This window comes from Eurosta solidaginis, chromosome 1 (assembly GCF_040869045.1).
Source record: "Eurosta solidaginis isolate ZX-2024a chromosome 1, ASM4086904v1, whole genome shotgun sequence".
Lineage (NCBI taxonomy): Eukaryota > Metazoa > Arthropoda > Insecta > Diptera > Tephritidae > Eurosta > Eurosta solidaginis.
The window spans coordinates 360,686,836-360,709,209 of record NC_090319.1 but is presented as its reverse complement, the minus strand read 5'-3'; the positions used below and the strand labels follow the sequence as shown (position 1 = coordinate 360,709,209).

General features: G+C 38.0%; 1 protein-coding gene across 6 annotated transcripts in view; it reads right to left on the bottom strand.

Annotated features, from left to right (window-relative positions):
* Positions 1 to 8,737: 8,737 nt before the first annotated feature.
* The window catches only part of LOC137238143 (mucin-4), an 88,410-nt gene continuing 74,773 nt past the window's right edge, over positions 8,738 to 22,374 (bottom strand). For all 6 annotated transcript variants that reach the window (XM_067762800.1, XM_067762799.1, XM_067762795.1 and 3 more), the window contains exons 3-4: positions 14,891 to 17,270; positions 8,738 to 13,127 (exon numbers count right to left, since the gene is read on the bottom strand). In XM_067762800.1, the coding sequence (XP_067618901.1) occupies positions 10,905 to 13,127; positions 14,891 to 17,239 (4,572 nt within the window). In that variant the 5' untranslated portion in view covers positions 17,240 to 17,270 and the 3' untranslated portion in view covers positions 8,738 to 10,904. The remainder of the gene's footprint in view (positions 13,128 to 14,890; positions 17,271 to 22,374) is intronic.

Genomic DNA, 22,374 nt, shown 5'->3' with positions numbered 1-22,374 from the left:
GGTGCAACAAAATACAAAAATAAAAGAAAATTTCAAAATGGGCGTGGCTCCGCCCTTTTTCATTTAATTTGTCTAGGATACTTTTAATGTCATAAGTCGAACAAAAATTTACCAATCCTTTTGGAATTTGGTAGGGGCGTAGATTTTATGATGCTAACTCTTTTCTGTGAAAATGGGCGAAATCGGTTGAAGCCACGCCCAGTTTTTATACGCGGTCGTCCGTCTGTCCTTCCGCATGGCCCTTAACACGATAACTTGAGCAAAAATCGACATATCTTTACTGAACTTAGTTCACGTACTTATCTGAACTAACTTTATCTTGGTATCAAAAATGAACGAAATCCGACTATGACCACGCCCACTTTTTCGATATCGAAAATTACGCAAAATGCCATAATTTTATACCAAATACGAAAAAAGGGATGAAACATGGTAATTAGATTGGTTTATTGACGCGAAATATAACTTTAGAAAAAAATTTGTAAAATGTTTGTGACACCTACCATATTAGGTACAAGAAAATGAAAAAGTTCTGCAGTGCGAAATAAAAAACCCTTGAAATCTTGGCAGGTATTACATATATAAATATTTTAGCGGTATCCAACAGATGATGTTCTGGGTCACCCTGGTCCACATTTTGGTCGATATATAGAAAACGCCTTCACTTATACAACTACCGCCACTCCCTTTTAAAACTCTCATTAATACCTTTAATTTGATACCAATATCAAACAAACTCATTCTAGAATCACCCCTGGTCCACCTTTATGGCGATATCTCTGAAAAGGCGACCACCTATACAACTACCACCACTCCCTTTTAAAACCCTCATTAATACCTTTAATTTGATACCCATATCGTACAAACAAATTCTAGGGTCACTCCTGGTCCACCTTTATGGCGATATCTCGAAACGGCGTCCACCTATGGAACTAAGGATCACTCCGTTTAAAATACTCATTAACACCTTTCTTTTGATACCCATATTGTACAAACAAATTCTAGGGTCACCCCTGGTCCACCTTTATGGCGATATCTCGAAACGGCGTCCACCTATGGAACTAAGGATTACTCCCTTTTAAAACCCTCATTAATACCTTTATTTTGATACCCATATCGTGCAAACAAATTCTAGAGTCAACCCTGATCCACCTTTATGGCGATATCCCTAAATGGCGTCCACCTATAGAACTATGGCCCACTCCCTCTTAAAATACTCTTTAGTGCCTTTCATGTGATAGACATGTCATGCAAACACATTCCAGGGTTTCCCTCGGTTCATTTTCCTACATGGTTATTTTCCCTTATGTTGTCACCATAGCTCTCAACTGAGTATGTAATGTTCGGTTACACCCGAACTTAACCTTCTTTACTTGTTTCTTCTTATTATTGCATTGTCATTGGGTGCTGAACTATATTCCAAGTTTCAAGCTTGTAGCTTATCGGGAAGTAATTTAAATTTTAATTACAAAATTCGTTCACAACGGCCGGCCGCTACACAGACTCAAGCTAAACAAAAATTTAAACCTGTTTTTCTCGAAAACTTGTTTTCGCACAATAGGCCCCTTTCATGATTCCAGGTCACATATATGTTTATAAAAGCGTTTTAGCCATTTTTTTGTATTTAATTGCACGTAAATTAATTTTCTACATTAATTAACTTCCCACTTCCGGAACTATTTTTTTTCACACCTTAACTCCTAGAGCCCTGCTTCTATACACGCTTCCTATTTTCTCCTTTCGAAAACTGCGTTTTCTGATTTCTGCTTTAGTTTCTAAAGCGGAAACATATATGATCTTTTGCTTGTTTGTGCTTACACTTGAACGACTCGCTTCAATTGGCATGAGCACAGCTCCTGGATACCACCGAGCGCGTTTGAAAAGACTCAGATCTCACAGTCAGCTGATTAAGTCAGTTTCCTTAAAATTATTCTCCAAACCCGAGATAAATTTATTTATACAACACTATAACTTTCTTTCCGTAGCTTCCGTCTTAGTTTGCAACCTGGCGTGTTGAAAAAACGAACTTGTTTGCTGTCTTCGTTGTTGTTAAATGCACCGCAAATTTTCATACATTCTGCACCATCTACTTCTACCTTGTATGATAGACTTATAAGAGAATTCAGGAGATTGATAAGCGCAGGAATCATGTTACAAATACAAATATATCATACAAATAGCAGTAGCAGGACAGGCTCTGGCCACCCCTAGTTGCTCATGGAACTAGGCGGTGCGGGGCGTTATGGCCTAGAAGGTTCATGTGGTCATATACAATTCTTCCCGAGATGTATCTTAATGATGCTTGTTATCAGACCTTACCAGATTGATGTTCGCCAAAGGATCATTAACATTACTAACAACATAACAATCCCAAAAACCTTGGAGGAGTGTCTTTATCGTTACAACATCACGCACTTGAAATGACGAGCCGGGCCCGAGCGCATCTTGCGCAACCAATATAAAAGTCTCTTATCAAATATCAGCAGAAATCAGCTGTTATATCAATCAGTTAAAAGTTACAGCTTGAGCTGGTATCTGGCGTATGGTAGCAACTGCCGGTAATGCAGTGCAAATATTCACAATAGTGCCATAGTACAAATAGGTTTCTTTGTGTGCTCACAATCGTTTATTTTTGACAAATTATTTTAATAAAATATAGCTAAACAAAAGCTTACTTACTTACTTATTTAATTGGCGCTTAACCATCTAAACGGTTATGGTCGTCCAACAAGGCGCGCCAGTCGCTCCTTCGCTCTGCCAACAGGCGCCAATTGGTCACACGAAGGGAGTTTAAATCATTTTCCACCTAGTCCTTCCAACGGAGTGGGGCCGCCCTCTACCTCTGCTTCCATAGGCGGGTGCCGATAGAAACACTTTCTTGGCCTGAGCATCATCTTTCATTCGCATAACATGGCCTAGCCAGCACAGCGGCTGCATTTTAATTCGCTGGACTATGTGGATGTCTGCGTATGGCTCGTACAGCTCATCATTAAATCTTCTTCGGTACTCGCCATCGCCAACGTGTTCTCTTGAACACTCCCAAAGCCGCTTCATCTGCTGTTGTCATGGTCCATGCTTCTGCCCCATATAGCAGGACGGGTACCATAAATGACTCGTAGAGTATGATTTTCGTTCGCCGAGAGAGGACTTTACTTTTCAATTGCCTACCTAGTCCAAAGTAGCATTTATTGGCAAGATTGATTCTTCGCTGGATTTCAGTGCTGATGTTGCTAGTGTTGATGCTGGTTCCCAATTAAACGAAGTCTTACTATTTCGAAGTTATAGCTGCCAACAGTAGCGTGATTGGCAAGGCGCGTATGCGCTGACTCTTTGCTCGATGACAGCAGGTACTTCGTTTTGTCCTCATTCACTATCAAACCCATCTTTACCGCTTCTTCTCTCCATCTTTACAACTAAAACTTTATTCATAGATTTGGATTCCAAATAAGAGCGAAAAAGGGACCCGTACATAAAAACAGCAATTAGATATAATATATATGATTAAGTTAAAAAAAAAAATTTAAATGTGTTTTTTTTTGGCATTATAGGCCAATTCTGTATGAGAGAACAGCCAAATTCAATCACATTGCTTGTGATACTATTAATTTATTTTAAAAAAATATATTTATATCTGTATAAAAATAAGTCATTAATCATCATATTCATCTCATCGATGCCAAGTCAGAGACACTTCATACATAAATACCTAAAAAAAATGCAATCATTAATTAATTTGTTAATGGTGGAATAATCATAAAGCATTGCATAGTAATTGAGAATTATAGGAAATGAGATACTCCTATTTACATGCATATGTAAATATGTAAGTGTATGAAACATCAATTATATGTATGTATATGAGAGTTTCAACTAAATGTTTCATAAAATTTTTAATTTACTTAATAACTATTAGAATATTTATTTAAATATATTTTAAAACATCCTAATTCCATATGAGAGTTGTTCGGGGAAAAGCAATTGTATTTAAACTGAATTTAAGTTCGATAAGATTAAAATATAAGGCACAGTAGTGACAAGTACGTACATATGTAAGTTAAATTATATAAATATAACTATACAATGTCGAAAGTTGAAGTAAAGCGTGTTTTATTGTGTATATAGAGACTATCCTCTTATTCGTAAAAAATACAAATGGTTTATAAAGTTTTTTAAAATGTCATTTCCATGAAAAAAATTCATGTATAAGAACTATAAACCTATTTTACTATACATTTTAAATATATCAAACAAAAAAATTAAAATTGCGTTTGGTGAATTTTTTGTGTATTTGACATACATTTTTATTAACAAAAATTTAACATTTGAGTAAATCTTAAGCAGAAGCACTTTTTGGTTTTATTAAAACGGTCTACTATACATACTCTTACTCCAATCAGATCGAAAATGAAATTGTGCGTAATATTTATTGCATACCTTTAGGCGTACCAGAATAATACGAACACGTTGCACCATAAGTTCCGGGCAAAACGCATATATGTGTAAGTGTACATAATTTTTTGCGTCGAATATTGTTAGGGCTATGAAGTTATATGAGCTGCCTGATATTGTCAGTGTCCATCTTTCTACACCATATCACAATATCACAGAACGGCTACGATAAGTGACTCGTAGATCTTCGTAGGCAACTTTTTAGTTGCCTACCTAGTCCAAAGTAGTATTTGTTGTCAAGGGTGTTATTAAATTAAAAGAATAACAACATACTTATACTACATTAATTCTTAAGAGAGATGAGAACAGGGCCCGTATTACATTTTGCTATCCATGATCGAAGTTCATTTTTTAAATTACAATCGCTCTGAAATGGTGGATCAGATTAATCACTTATGTGATTTAACGACAAACAGTGCTCGTTAGATCCATAACTTACTATAAATTTAAGAAATAGTTTTACAGTTAACTAGGCATCATCGTTTAGTGAAAATAGTTTTCAATCAGTGATCGTAAAGAGTGATACGACTGATTCCAGTATTTTTTACATAAAAGATCGTAAAGAGCAATACGACTGACTACAGTATTTTTTACATAAAAGGGGGAATCCGAGCTATGAAATGTGTTTAAGTGAGTGTTGAAACGATGCATTGCCTGGCCATACAAAATGCCTTGAATGGATCGTCCGGCAAAAATTCCAACCAGCCACGAGACGAGTACGTCCTCCTCATGAAAACGCAGCGAACATAAGAATGTGGGGAAATATTCGAAATTATATCCTATGAAGAAAGTAAAATTTATGGGCACTAAATAAATGTATGATGTTGTGAATTATTCAAATACGAATGACAGGCTAAGCCAGACCAATAATAGCCGTGTTTTTTTTTTTTTTATTTTTTATTTTGTATATCCGTTTACGCTTAAACTTTATATGGACTGCTAAGCGACAAACTTTAAATACATCTCTGAAATTGCTGCGCATAAATTGTGTCCTACTAAATTTCAATACGCATTATACTCAGATGTAACTGAAATATGTGTCTTTGTTTCACCCTCTACACTAATTCTATGTATTCTATGTGTGTCCACAATTCATCGTAACTGATTCAGCTATATGTTATACCCTATGGCCATCAGAGCGTTGTGTCTCCGCTTTTCGGTACACCCTGCTGCTGTAGCTAGTTGTTTAACCACAGCCGCTAGATGGGTCTCCTAAGCATTATCTAAGCGAGGATAGGCGTTTTTTTCACGCGCAAACGAAACGTATACGCGTGTAAAAAAAAACCCGGCTAATGACTATTATTTCTTAAGTTGCCAGAATCATTGTGGATAAGAAAGTGTGTTATCTTATCCGTCAACTGCCTGACAAGATGTTCAAGATGGCTACTTTTTGGCGTTTCAGCAGCGTTTTGACAGCATGTTCAATATAGCGGCGCGTACGGTCGCCTATCTTCAGCGGGTGATAGAAAGAGATACAGGATGAGAGCACGGCAGTCACTTTGAAAATCAGGTGATCCATTCTATTTGTCATTTTTACGTCAATAAAATATAATAAATAAAACGTCACACTTGTCGTATCCACAATGGCCAGAATTACAAATGTATTACATTGTGAATTATGACTAAGTGTGATATCTTATCTGGCAACTGCCTGACAGGATGTTCAATATGGCTTCTTTTTAGCGTTTTCACAGGGTGTTCAATATGGCGGCGCCTATCTTCAGCGGGTGATAGAAAGAGATACAGAATGAGACAGCGATAGTCAATTACAAATCAGGTGATCCAATCACTTTGGAATTTTGACGTCTATGCAGAAAATATCACACTTAGTTATCATTCACAATGATGTATTATTTAGTGAAATTGTGTAAAAAACGTACAGTACGAATGAAAATCACCGCATCATTTTACAGTATTGTTAAGAGCGCTGGTTAATTTTAATTATATTATTATCGGCTTTTCATTCGAGAAAATCACTTTCTTTATATGGAAGACAAAAAAATGTCCCTTCTTTCCCTTTTACTAAATTTTATAGTGAAATTAATTATGTGGTTTAATGTGAAAAAATCGACTTGAAAATCGACTCATGTTAGTTAATACTAGAAATCATATAACTAAATGTTGCACTCATTGAGGATGTTCGGTACATTTGCAACTTTCGGATCGCGTGAAGTAGTACTGACCGTACGTACTCTGAATATTCCAAACGAACACTTAGTCTATAACGATTCCATGAATATGTCTGTCAAGGCGAAAGCCTGAACTTAAGGCTCTAAAAAATCAGCCGTTTTGATTTGTTTTGTGAGATCATGTCGACTACTGAGTGGAGTATCATAAGTTTGCTTAAACTCTGGTCAAATTTAAACTCCAGTTAAAATACTGAGCAGTTTTCCAGTCACAGTGTAAGCCCGCATTTGGGGTAATCCTTTTTGCACGGAAACAAACAGATAATTTGTAGATACGGCAACGGTTGGATTTTGTTTACCCAACAAATATGGAAAAAATATTTATTCAGCCTTAGAGAAATATAAATCTTGTTTCGGAGCAGATATCCAACAGCATGCTCTAATTACTCTTAAACCAGATAGCTATCAAGTTGATATCCAACTTCATTTTACAATCAATATCCAACCTTTGAGAAATTTTGTGAAATGTATAATTCTCGAGTTTATCTCCAACGTCATTCTCAAATTATTTTCCGATCTTTGAGAGATTTTGAGAAATGTACAGATTTCATTGCATATCCAACATATTTCTCCTGTTTATCCTACATTGGAAATCGAGTTGAGGTGGGTTGAAAAAAAGTCGTACCCCAAAGCCACCAGCTGTTTATTGCGAGAAATAAACACCTGGTTGATAGCAGTAAAGAACCGTTATTAATTAAAAATAAGTTATAGATGTTATATTTTATTTTCGCGAAAATAGTGCAGGATTGGAAACTTACATTTGAGTGCAGTTAGAGAAGCACACAAAAGTACAAGTAGGGACCTATCTTTTTTTTTCAACTTAAGTAATAGCATTTTTTTGCTTTATAAAAAATTTCCTTTTTACTCAGAACGTTATAATTCTCAAGTTGAGTCACTTTTGAGATTTTAGATGTATGCCTTGTTATCAACATGAGCACTAATGGTACTCAAGCTCAAATGCTTGTTGGGTATATTCGACGCCATTGCCAACGAACGCAAATAACTAATAGGTTAACTAGAGTTTAACCCTGTCAGATCGGCCGCTTAAGCTCAACTTAAACTTCAATTAAAATAGACTGAAAAACTGCAGAATAAGTTTAAGCGTAGTTTAACTGCCAAACTGAGTTGAACTTGTACTGAAAAACCGGGCCTAATAGATCGCAGAAATTCCTGTGGACAGATATGTATCTATCGCGATTTCGAGATCTGATGCTTAAAGGAGTATACAGAGTATACAGATTAACAGGTCTGTAAACATTTATTTTTTAAGTATTTGGAGGTTGATTAAAAATACTCCATAAAAAAATTTAAATTTGAGAAACATAAATTTGTTGAGGTGGTAATGCCTTTTCATCTTTGCACAAATTGTATCTCTGACAACTAATATAGTTTATTCTAGGTTATTCAAAGTGGAATGACCTTGTTTTCTCGAATCATGTGTAACTCAATTTTATCAAGTTTCAAGTTTCTAACTCGAAAGGGAGTTACTAAAAATTCAAGTATTGCACTCCCCTATTTCGCACTAAAATTTGCGGACAAACATGAACCCGACCTAATATAAAGAAAGTAATAAAAACTGTTGCTCGAATGTTTTAATCACCATCAAAATGGGAATAATGACGTGGCTGAATGCGTTTGTAACACTTCACCCGTCGTAGGAGTGCGGGTTCAAATCCAACTCCGGGGAGAAAAGGCTTTGAAGAGATTTACAAGGTATAATCGAAACAGCTGTTGCCTTGTCCGTCCTGATGTCACGTTGTTTAAATTTTCCCCAAATTATTAAATAAAAGGGAAAATTTATAATTCTCCAACTTGCAAAGAAGTCTTCCAAGTTTCACATTTGGAAGATTTTGGGTCCATTGTTTGGTGTTTGCTTAATTAGTATTTTTTAACTTCAACTCCCACAAAGTCATAACACTGTAAGTTTTTTAAGTTTATTAAATTTATATATAAATATAATTACATATTTAAATTATACATTAAATACAGGTTCGTTTTAAATAAAATATAAGTATTAAGTATTATTATTTTTTCTAATTAGCTTCTCACTTAATTAAAGTAACTTAATAAATACATCATTTGAATGAAATTGAGCATTATTGCGTTTAAGTTAATTATTTATTTTTATTTTTATTCGTATTTGTTCTTCTTTCTCGACACAACTTTTATTAAATTTCATTAGCATACATTTATAAAAATTATTGTTTGACGATTCGGGAGTCTAATAAGAAAAAATTATCTGGGATTTTGCTAATAAAAATATTATATTCTTAAACCTAAAATTTTCGAATTAGACTCGCAAAAGTCATACCATTTTAAATGCTATTGTTCGGTCCGCTGACGGAACCTTCGTGGGTATACATAAAATTATTGTTTTTGGGAAATTTAGATTATCGATGTGTGATAGTTAAATTATGCGTGTTGTTAGAGTGGATCACAAGTCTTAATTATAAAAACAAAACTTATGAATTTGTAAAAAATTTGCTCGAATTTTTTAAGCTTTGACAAATTACAAACTAAACTAGATTACCACAACATTACAATTCGATGAAACGCATGTCTAAATAGACTGCTGAGTGGAATATTATCCTATTTCGGCTGCCATTTCGAGAACGCCCTATCTCAGAACTCGGTTGAAAAACGTCCTATCTCCGATTTTTTTTATAAACGCCCCTACCAATGTCAAAATATTGTAACGAATTTAGGGAAACTCCCCTTATTTTACCCCTTCTGCAAACGTTCGAATCGCTAAATTGTCGAATAAATCACTCCACTATTTAGTATTGCAAATAGGTCGTTATCTAGATTACTTCAAGAGTAGTACTTCACAATTATACTACACAACCAATAGCGTGTTTAAATCAAAACTGAATACTGACTACTCAGCTTGCTCTGCTTTTATACTCTCTGTTGCCTTGTCCGCATATTTCTCCAAATGTCTAGACGTTTCTCCTTCTAGAATCTTCTACTTGGTTACAAGCTATATTCGTGTGTATTTGTAGTTTATAGCCTCTCGCATAGGCATATGCGTGTGTATATGTGAGTACTACTTCGGATGACGGTGAGTATCTTTCTGTTGCCTTATATGTACATGTGTAAATGATGATTGATTTGTTTACGTACATACAAGTGGCTGCTTAGTATCGAATTAGGGATGCTAGTATCACTTAGTGATGTGAATATTCGCCACAATATATTGAATTTGAGCTTAGATAGGGCGTTTTCCAAACAGATTCTGATTCGATTTTTCAACCGAATTGTGAAACGGCAGCCGGGATAGAGTAATATTCCATTCAGCAGTCGAAATACTCTAATTAGTTTTACTTTAACAGATGAGAGGATTAAAGGGTGTATTCATATATGCGAGTAAAACCAGATTGTGCAATTTGAGAGGAAATTGTGAGAGCAATGTCGCGTTGTCAAAAAATCGGGCCTCAGGCATCGGCCTTTAAATAGTAAAGTATCGATATCAAAAACATGGATATTTGTGAACGATACACCGGAAAAATTAAAATTAAATTTATTTTCTTATTGCCAAATAGCTCATAATTTTCAGAGTGTAAGATGTTCCCAGTAAACGGTTCGTAGCGTGGCTTATCGTTGGAAAGACCTCAGAAAACGATTTATCGATGTTCTTAGAGGCGTAATATCGATGCTACAGCATAATTTAAAAACAAAAGATCAATATTTCGAAAACATCAATGTATCGTTTGTATCCCTAGTTGCCACGTCAAGCGTAAGAGAGAACTCGTTTTAAGGCGAATTTATAGGAAGCTGACTTTTTGTTCTTTTATATCGGGAATGTGAATCGGTTCGGTTCAAGTAAATTTGACCTTGCGTATTCTTGAAATTGAAAAGGAAAAAACTAGCTAAAATTGATTGACACTTCTTAGTAGCTATAACTGTAACTTTTCAAAAAAGTTTTCAAAAATTCACACAGAGTAGGTTCTTTCAGACCCGAGAAAACAATTACCACTATGTCGATAACTGTTTAGAAGTTCTTTGAAGTTTTGAACATAAAATTATTAGCGTTAAAAAACAAAAACATATGAAAGGAATAATCGCAAACTTTTTCTTTGTTGAGCGGTTTCTTCATTTCTCACAATCTTCACTTTCACAGTCAAAAAAGGCTCAGGGTTTTACAAAAAGCATTTCAGTGACACTTCGTTTGTTCTCTGTAAGTCGCTATTCTTCTCTGTACTTGTTTGCACTCTTCAATCTCCTTTTACTTTTGTCTCCCCTTCACCGCTCCCACCCTACTCGATCTGTCTATCTAACCTTCAAATTTCTTGGGCCCATACGTGGCGCACCTTGACGTGGTCCAGCACTAATCGCTTTGGTTTCCACTGTCGCCATAATCGTCTGTTGTTTTCTACCTTCATCGCCATCTTCGAACTCCTCATCATCCCCGAATAATAAATCGGCTAAACTTGTTTCGAAAGTAGACTTCTTTTTCGTTGGTGTTGAATCAACCGCAGGCGCTTTTGTAGTGGGAGCCTTTAATGAGATATTGGATTGAGGCGTAGAGCTCGTACTAGCTGTGGAAGTATTAGGTTCTGATGAATTTTTCGTCTCACTATCCTTCTTTGTAACGGCGTCTGGTGTTGTGCTGGTTAATGTTAATGATTGTGAAGCACTTGGTGTTGCAGTAGTTGTTGCTATAGGTGGCAAAGCAATAGACTCTTCACCCGCTGGACGCATAAAACTAGCCAGTGCTAATGGTTTGTCCGTTTCTACGCTACTCTCATTTTCATTTCTGCTAATTTCCTTTGGATGCTCATCGGCCTCATCTTCTACCGTATAACCGGGTGGATAGATCGGTTTGAAGCCGCCTTGCATCTCCGGTTGAAAATTATCAGTTTCGAAATTCGTTTTTGTTGTAGTCAATTCCGCAGAAAGCTCACCTGGGCCAGTATCTGCCATAACATCTGCGCGATTAATGTTATTTTTGCGATAAATGTACGCGGCTTCTGTGGTCGAAGGCAATATATTCCAACCATTCGATGGCGCATTAGTAGCCGTACCCAGACTTACGCTAGGATAGAATGGTGCCATGAAGTTTTTTTCTAAATTTTGTGCGCGCATATCGAAATCATTACTTAGCCCTTCTTCGGTTTGTGTGTCTGTACGTATTTCACCAATAACGGATGAAGCGAGATTAACGTTTGAAAATTGTTGTGCACTACTTGAGCCCATACGACGATAAGGGCTGGGTTCAGTAGGACTGTAGGCTATCGCTATAGGTTTGTCCGGGGAGCCAACTCCATAAGCTCCGTTAATGATGCGTGGTCCTATGACAACATTGCGCGCAGGTGCGCTGTGTTTCATATAACTGAGATCTGGTTTCTCAATGGGATATGGAAATTTATCTTTGGCCAGTTGAGTCTTAGTCTGTTGTTGCAGAGATTGTGGTTTCTTATTTTTCAATATGGGTTCCTGCGGTTCATCGCGCACCACCGTGAATGGTGTATTTTGATATTCGCTGCCAGTTGGTGCCTCCACATGTGCAATCGATGGTTGCTCATTTCGAAGTTCGTCTTCTATTTTATGGGGGGCACTCGCTACATCACCTCTTGAAGGATAGACTAAGTAGATTCCGTTTTGTGCTGCAGCGCTCTCGATTTGTGGTCCGAATTGCTCTGACGCAGCTGGTACCTGAATTTCGCCAGCCCCTGTATCATCCGTTGGCAGAGACAGCTGTTTTTTCTGTGACTGAAGCATTTGCAAAGTTACAACAGGTTCGAGTTTCGTTTTATCAAACAATGGTTGTTCTTCTTGTACAGCAGCAACTGGCTGTGGTGGATCATTTATAACAAGATCATCCTCTCCAAATGCAGCCAAACGCTCAGGAGCCATAATACTTTTGTATGTATCTGTGTTTGAGGCAGCGGCATGTCTTTCATAATTATCGACCACTCGTTGAGCTGATGCTGTTGGTAGTGGACGTCGCGGATACATACGGTCAATATATTGGACACCTTGACCACCGTAGGGTGGTAAGCGATAGTGGCGACGATTGGCATCAGAAGCTAGAGGTGCGCCTTGGGGTCCAAAGTCTGCCCCCCTTTGAAGTGGGTAACGATGGGGTTGCTGTTTTAATAGTGGTTGACGTCGATGTGCAAATTGTGGTGAGTTATTCGGTCGTTTTAAGGTATGTCCAGGAGGTATTCGTATATTGCCTGGTTCTTGATTATAGTTCTGTGCTGTTGGATGCCCTGATGAAATCTTAGCATTCGGGCGGAATTGCGGCAATATATTAGGTAAATGCCTGTCTGAGCCCGGGCGGGATATACCAGGTAATGGCTTACGTGTGAATTCATTGTACGCAAATGAAGATTGAGGACCGCCACCAAGTAAACGGTTAGGTGGCTGAGGACGCTTGTTAATCTCAGTGTTTTCGGTTATAGCATTGGAAATTGTAGGAGGATAGCGTGGTGGTGGTTCCATATGTTGTGATGGTGTAATCTGATCCTGTTGAGTTGATGGGAAAGTCTGTAAAGAAAGGAAGGGGATTATTTGTTTGGTAAAATGAACGGAACGATGATTGGGGCACGACAAAACTGCTTTAGGACTTATGGAATAAATAAATAGTGATTGAAAAATATTATTAAAAATGGACGGAAGTGAAGAAAATATGATAAGTTGGACTAACAGGGGGAGGTGCGAAAAAAGGAAGGTTTGGTACGACCTGAATTTATATCCGTATCAAGATTATAACACCAATGAACAATGTACTTATGGATTCGAGAATCAATGAACGAAAAAAAACAAGTAAGGAAGGCTAAGTTCAGGTGTAACCGAACATTACATACTCAGCGGCCAAATTACAGCTGCAAAACGATTAAATTATCTTCTTCTAAAAGTGGGAGGTGCCACGCCCATTGTCCAAAATTTTACTAGTTTTCTCTTCTGCGTCATAAGGTCAACCCACCTACAAATTTTCATCGTTTTGTCCGTATTTGGTAATGAATTATCGCACTTTTTCGGTTTTTCGAAATTTTCGCTTTCGAAAAAGTGGGCGTGGTTATGGTCCGATTTCGTTTGTTTTAAATAGCGATCTGAGATGAGTGCCCAGAAACTTAAATACCAAATTTCATTAAGTTACCTCAAAATTTACTCAAGTTATCGTGTTTACGGACAAACGGACGGACGAACAAGGCTAAATGAATTTCTTTTTTCGCCCAGATCATTTTGATATATAGAAGTCTATATCTATCTCGATTAGTTTATGTCATTACGGGGTATCGTTATGCGAACAAAATTAATATACTCTGTGAGCTCTGCTCAGCTTACAGGGGTCCAGATGAATCGGCGGAAGAAAAAACATGCTTAAGAATGGACGGAATTGAAGGAAATATCAACGAACCGACTAACAAAGGGAGAAGCGAAAAAAAGAACAACTTATGGATTAAAGAATGATTGACCGAAAGAGAAGAACATTATGCTAGGGTGGAAAGAGATCGGGGTGGCACTCCGACCAATAGATGAAACTGATGAAAATTTGAGAAGGTGGATGAACATAGAGAGAAGTAAAAAATGAGCTTAGAAAAAAATTTCGAGAAGATTTAATAGGCGTAAGCTAACGCGGATGAAACAACGAACTGAGGAGCATATATGCACATGGGCGGAACGATGTGCACCCTGATAAACGAACGGAAAAACGAGAGTAAGGGAGGTGGGGTGTGTGTCTCCAATCGAGGAATGAACGATGGGTTTTGTGAATGAAGGCTGAAGGAATGCCGAAAAGGAAGGTGGATTTGCCGTCTGAATTTTGATGCAAACCGCAAGTTTAAGTAGTCCGATCAATGTAATGTTTTACAAGAGAAAGCTTTCGTGATTAAGGATGTGGGGGATGTGCTGATGTTCATTGTTATTACCGTTAGATTCATTCAACATCTATTCGGATGGCCGGAAGTGATAGAAAGCACCTCCTGCTTCTGCTACATGGAGGATAATGGGGTGGAATCTTCGAGTCACTTGATGCTTGATCAGTCTTATTCGAAAATATATCGTTGCTAAACAACGATTTTCTAAGACACGATTTTCTGCACACGATACCGTTATCTTATGTGGTACCACAATGGACCTTTATGTTATCTGTTGTCCAAGTGAGCTTCGCTTGCTCTGGTTTAGCTGCCCCTTTACCAAACAAAATGGCGAAAGTATGGGCTGTTGCACAAAAATATGTGCGGAAAGAAGTATGAACGAATGAATGAAAATACAGATAGGAAGAAGAGCGTAAAAAAATGACTTACCAATTTCTGCTTATGCTGATTCATAGTGAGTACTTCATGCTTTTGAATCTGTATATCGCCCCTAGAGTGAGTGCCATCGTCTTCGCCTGCCTTCGGGAATACAACATTATTGGAACCTTGTATCTGTTGCAAGCTCAATGGTTGTGCGTGGCCATTAATTTGTGGTCCAACCGGTGGACCTGAGATTACTGGTGCAGAATTTTCTTCATTAAATTGCTCTTCATTTGATGGAAAACGTATATTTGTTGAAACCAACATTTCTTTCGTATCTTGAATATTGCTCTTCTCCGTAGATGCGCTTGAAATTTGGGTCGCAGGAGTTTGTGCCAATCCTGTTTGATGGTAATTTCCTGAACCCGTTTGTGGCAGTGCGTGAGGTTTGACTGGCTTACGTTGTCGCATATTAGAACCGATTAGCGGTAATTGTTGATATGGCGATGGAGGTGCCGGCGGCTCTTCGGCTGGGTAATTGGAACTTGGTGCACTTGTACTCTGTTGGGGACGTTGTGGTGCATAAGGAGGTGTTGGCGCGCCTACGGAACTAATGCCAAAATTACCATTTTCATTTTGTTGGAAATTTGAAATACTTTGTGGGGGTGGCTGTGTACCGCTAGTTTGTTGTTGAGCTGGTCGTTTTAGTGCACTGATATTCTCGCTTATGACTGTACCATATTGTACTGGTGGCTCTTTTGAGAATAACGGTTCCTTTTGTACCGTTCCATAAGCTGCTGCACCAACTTGCTGTTGACTACCCAAAACGAAAGAGGCTGAATGTTGTCCAGGCGAGATGACAACATTGTTAATGGTACCCGGTATTGGACGATATTGCATAACATTAGGTTGCTGCACCTGATACGATACATACTCGCCGCTGTAATTCTCTTGACTGCCGGAAATCACTTTTTGCTCATTATTGCTGTTGTTGTTACCTGGCAGAGGCGTAGTTGGTCCCGCTGTGGTGTACGCGGGATATGTTGGACGTGTTAAGGGCTGTGTTACTTGCTGTTGCTGTGTAGCAAATGGTGCTGGTTTGGAGAGCGAAATCGGTTTCATATAATTGCCTTGAGCATCAAAACCCTGGCCCGCCTGTGATTGTGAAGCTACAGCGGATTCTTCCTCTGCAAGGCTGTTGAATATATCGGCAAGTGACATTGAGGGTTTCTGTTCGATTTTCTGCTCTGTATTCTTTTGTCCAAGAGTCTGATATACATCGGCAATGTCGAGTTCAGGTACGTTTGAGCTAACTGGTAATGGCAAAGCGGATGTTAATTGGCCATTGGGGTCCTCAGTAAAAAGTATGGGTTGTTTAGTGCTTGGTATGAAGTTCACATTGTTTGTCGAAGAACTAATGGTTGTAGGACGTGTTGTGTAAACCGAAGTAGTATCGGCCGTTGTTGGCCTTGATGCGGTTGTGGTATTTGGAGACCCCGCTTGATCCGGAAAACGCATAGTTGTAGGAGCAGTAGCAGTGGTAATTGATGTTGTTGGTGTATATTTTTTTGTAGGTATGAACTTCTTACGCGTGGTGCTGTCAGTTACTTGCGTGGGAATGCTTGTTGGACCAAAAGGCGCGTACGGCTTTCGCGTACCAGCGGAATATTTAGATGAACTGGATGGGACAGTGGCTGCAGTAGAGCTTCTGGTTGTTGTGGTAGTTGTGCTGATAGGCAATGGTGTAGGAGTGGTGCTTGGTTTAAATGAAGTTGTGGGCTTTTTTGAAGTTGTTGTTGTCGTAGTTGTAGTCGTAGAAGTCGAGGTCGTACCTGCAGTAGATACGACGCTACTTTCAAGTCCTGGAGCCGTTGGTGGCACCGCTATCAGCTTAGTTGTCGGCACTGTATAATAGTTATGGCTCGGTAAAGGTGTGACTGGTGTGGCCACTACCGATGTGGGTTTCTTGTTTGTTATATAGTTTTTATTACTGCCTTGATATTTCAAATTCGCATATGAGCTTGATACCAATGGATAGACAAATTTTGAGGAAGAGTATTTCGTAGGCAAATTTAAATAATCGTGAATATTTGGCGCATTACTGCTAAGCACAATCTTTTCCTTGGGGTCGATTACCTCGTTTGCAGCCGTTTCAATACCTGCTAATTTCTTAGCGCTAAAATCCAACTGACCCGAAATTGGATCTTTACTTGCATAATATGGTTTGCCATCGTTAAAAATCTGATTGGGTAAGACATAAGTGGTTGCAATTAGATCTTCATCTTCAAGTGAGTCGCCGCCGTTTCTTGCTTCTAGCGGTAAGTCAGCGGAAGCTATTTCAGGCGCCGCATTGATGTTTCCAAAGATTGTGGCGGCAAGCGCAATTATGAACATTAGCCGTAAATGATAATTAGCCATTTTTGGAGGAGGGCACCTGCAGCTGTTGCAACTATGAAATAAAAAAGAGGAGAGGACCAAAATTAGTACATTTATGGATTTTTTGTAAACGAAAATAATAATTACTTAACTATAAAAAAGTTAAGCGTTATAACACCGTAAACAAATTTTTAGTATTTTACGTTAACATGGAGATTCATAATTTTCCAGAAAGGGGTAGTATGCAAATAATTGTTGATGAATATACTTATATATTTAAAGTATAAAGCAGCGAAATTGCAAAATGTTTCTGCAAACATTTTAAGGACCGCCTTAACCTTTCAGCATTGTGAACCTTCACAATGCCTTACAGCGCGAATGCAAAATAACTTAAGGCCCAAACACATTCCACTTTTGCATCGTTTTGGCGCTGGCGTAACTGTGAATGAACGCACGATGAAAGTTTTCCTTCCATAATGAACTCAAAGGAAAGCTCCAATTTTGATTTTTGGTCATTCAACAAATGTAGATAACTAATTTTTTAGGTCAAGTAAGAAACTATTTTTATGTATTGAATAAATTTAACTGAAAAAAAAAAATAAAAAATTAAATTCGGTAAAATGGAGGAGCTGCAAAGAAATGAATTGACAACGCCAGCATAACGAAAGTTTTTGAATTTATTTTGCGTTACTTTGACGTAGCCGTTGCATTACCTATTTGTGTTCAAAGTCAGCTGTTTAAGCAACGCAAGTGCCAAAACGACGTAGAAGTCGAATGTGTTTGGGCCTTAAGGCCGATACGAAATCATTTTGTATGCTTTGGCGTTGCTTGCTGATTAAGAACTTTGCAACTAATGCCCCGAACACATTTGATCTTGAAATAACGCACGTTGAAAGTTTTTCTGCCTTATTCACATTTTGATTTTTTTCAGTGAAGTAAAAATTAGAATAACATTTTTTTTTCAGATAGAAAACTAAAATTTGTTATCAGTTGGAAGACATCCTAAATAAATAATAGTTTAAAAAACTAAAAAAACACGCTTTCATAGCAAACCGAACTAAAAAATAGAAAATAATTTTCAATTAAAAAGAGTTTATATAACAGTAGTAGAAGGTCAAACAATCGTTTATAGTTAACCACCTCAAAATAAAATTATAATAAAATTTAAGTTATTAACAGAATAATTTAATTCACAGTAAAAAGCGTGGGGTGCATTTGACTACATTTCATATCTTTCCTCTTAGATAGCTACCAATAGAATAATTGTAACATTCAATATCAAGCACCCCATGGCAGATCATTGGCATTATAGACGAGAGCAGCGAAGATAGCAGGATCCCGAAATAACAGTGGAAGTGGATCGAGGCCGCGCTCGCTACGGTGGCCGTTAAGATTAAGAAAGACAACCCTGGTCCACCGCCATCTTACACCGATGCAGGGTGCTTCCAGGGCAATACCATTGCCTGTGACGACGCCAGGTCGGTAAACCTCTATAGGGCCGCCGTCACGCTGATAGGGGTGGTATATCCGGGCGCGCGCCTCAAGGTGGAGGTGCGTGATATCCCCTCACGACCAAGGGCTAGAGCCTGGGTTCCCGTGAAGCTAACGGACCCAGCTGACATCCTGGACCTGCTCCAGGAATACAACCCGCCACAGGTTTGAAAGTCAACCCGGATAAAACCGAGCTTGTCCTCTTCACGAGGAGGTAGAAATTACCAAATCTTACACCGCCAAGAATTGGGGGTACGTTCTTAGCGTTTAGAGATCAAGTCAAGTATTTGGGAGTCATTCTGGATAGGAAGCTATTATGGAGTGGTCATGTAGTGGAGCGATCCAAGAAGGCAGCAGCAGAGCTGTTCACCTGCAAGAGGGCAATTGGCACCTCCTGGAGATTCTCCCCTAAGGTGACCTACTGGATTTACACAGCCATTGTGCGCCCGATTATTCTTTATGGTGCTTGGTCTGGTGGCCTGCACTAGCTAAAAATACCTATCTTAAAATCCTTCAAAAGGTGAAACGGCATGTTAAAAAGGGCTCCAGTATGCTCTTTCGTAGATGTGCCATGCATCCACTTCTATCATTAATAAATGCGTTTTTCACATTAAGTGCAAGGTTTCAAATCTATGGTCATTTGTGGTGGTCATAAGTTCAATTGACCTTATGTCCGTTAACCTTATGTCACCCCACCATCACATTATTGCATTGCCATCGAGACTTGATACGTGTGCAAAGTTTCAATCAAACTTATGGCCATTCAAAGTGGTAATAAGGCCAATTGACCTTATGACCGTTGACCTTATGGCCGTTGACCTTATGTCACCACACCATCACATTAATGCATTGTCATCGAGCCTTGATACGTGTGCAAAATTTCAATCAAACTTATGGCCATTCAAAGTGGTAATAAGGACAATTGACCTTATGGCCGTTGACCTTATGTCACCGCACCATCAGATTAATGCATTGTTATCGAGCCTTGATACGTGTGCAAAGTTTCAATCAAACTTATGGCCTTTCAAAGTGGTAATAACGCCAATTGACCTTATGTCACCACACCATCACATTAATGCATTGTCATCGAGCCTTGATTCGTGTGCAAAGTTTCAATCAAACATATGGCTTTTCAAAGTGGTAATAAGGCCAATCGACCTTAAGGCCGTTGACCTCATGTCACCACACTTTCACATTAATGCATTGTCATCGAGCCTTGATACGTGTGCAAAGTTTCGATCAAACTTATGGCCATTCAAAGTGGTAATAAGGCCAATTGACCTTATGGCCGTTGACCTGATGTCACCACACCACCACATTAATGCATTGTCATCGGTCTCTGATACGTATGCAAAGTTTCAAATTAATCAGACTTCTAGAAACCGGTGAAAATTAGCTCAAAGATTCCGTTACATACAGGCCAAGCTAATAAAAGGGTGTTAAAAATGGACTGGCAACGCATATCGATTTGAATATATTTTGCATTACTTTAGCGTCGCCTAGAAATTGAGTAAATATCAATTACGGAATGGGTTCAAAGTCAGCTATTGATGCAACCTAACTCCAAAACGACGCATAAGTCGTATGTGTTCCGGCCTTAGGCTAGACTTTAAGTTACTTCAGCACTCCTGCGTTCATATTCTAAGGCAAATATCCAACGGAGATTTCGGAAGATTTGTTTAACTTGATTCTCGGGAACACTCTCTGGGAACCAGCATTTACATCGAAAAAAATTTCAGATGTGATATATGGACTGGAGAGTAAAAAGTGAAAATTTAAAATGAGTAGATGTTCGTCTGCAGTCGAAGGCGGAGCTATAAACTTAGTTGGGAGAAAATGGTGGAGGATTACTTGATCTTTTTCTGCACCTAATTGGCGTCAGTTATCGCAAAACTGGATACTTCAGTGCCTAGTAGTGTATAAAAGAAAGCATCTTATCAAAAATTCATATGTTCTGGCAGTTCTGAATTAGCATTAAAGCTTCATCTCATCGATTTGTAGGAAAAGTACGCATCGATAACAGGGCCCATATTACGTTTAACGATTAGTGAATAGAAACCATTTTCACTCAAATGATAACTAGCGCAACTGTCAAACTATTTTTAAAAATTAGTTAGATTAGTTGAGCTGAAAGGCCGCGGTTAATGAATAAAACTTCCTTTTGGTTTGTTTTATGTTCATAAATTTTAATTTTGGCGATATTTCAACTTCAATATGAAGTCATCATCAGGGACATATGGACATGTATGATCGACAATCGATCCATATGTCCTTGATGATGACTTCAGATTGAAGTCGAAATATCGACCAAAATTAAAATTTATGAATATAAAACAAACCAAAAGGAAGTTTTATTCATTAACCGTGGCCTTTCAGCTCAACTAATATAATTAATTGCAACATTCAAGGCTACTAAATTTTATCAAAATATTTCTAAAAATTATAATGAATTATGAATCTAACGAGTACCATTTGTTGCTAGTTCACATATGCCATTAATTCGATCCACCATTTTAGAGCTATTGTGATCACGGATCGTAAAGCGTAATACGGTCCCAGATTCATCTCTCACTATCGATATGCTGATTTTTCTTTACGTCACGTATTGTATTAGTATTGGGAAAAAGTCCAAAAACTTTTGGTAGGAGCTTTTGTCGTCGAAAGAAGAACAACCAGACATGAAAACTGCAACCGAAACCTAAAGCGAAACACATATTTAAAGCGAAATAAAGGGAAATTGGAGCTACATTCAGTAAGGTGAGTTTTGAAATTAATATTTTTCTTTCATACAGATTATATGAAGAACAGTTTCACCTTATAAAACTCACACATACAGAATCCAACCCCTGGAAACAAAATCGTAACTTAAACCGGAGGAAAATTCGAAAGCGAACTAAAATTGAAACTGGAGTTTCCCATTATAAACAATGAAAACCAGTGGTCAAATCGTAAGATATGATCACGGATGGAATACGATAGCAAAAAATCTCGATTTATATTGAATGAATTGCTCTTTTTAGGACTAATAGTACATTGAAACATATTGTAGGGTCATAGCGGGCATAATAACTCTGAATTTGTTATAAATATACGAAAAAATTATTAATTAAGCGATTATGTTCAACTAATCGTTCACTTATATCATCATAGGTACCGAATGCGAATCAAGGAGCACGACCACGTATGTTATAATCCGAAAACCATGTTTATACGTGACGGGTTATAGGATCATGGAACGTACGAATAGGCACGAGGATTCTAACCCAGAACAGAATCGGAATCGTGACTGATACTTAAACCGGAATTTAAATCAAACCTGACACTCGCACCGATACTGAAAAGCCGATTCGATTCCTGCAGAAGTACTTGCGCGAATACGAATACTCTAGTTTATTGAGCAAAGTACTCGAATCTGTATTCCACATACAACAGATTATACGAGAACAATTCTGTAATTTACGGAAAGGCAATGCATGTCATCCATTTTTACAGGTCATTTATCGACGGAATATATACAAGTTTTCGATTTGTTACCGAAGTGTTATTTGATATCGAAGACATATGTTTTCGATTTTTTGTCGACGACTTTGAGGTTTAAAGCTGAATTATGTTGGTCATAAATTGTCGAAAAGTTGTCGATTATTTACCGTTATGTTATAAGAAAAAGATCTAGCTGTTTGCAAAGA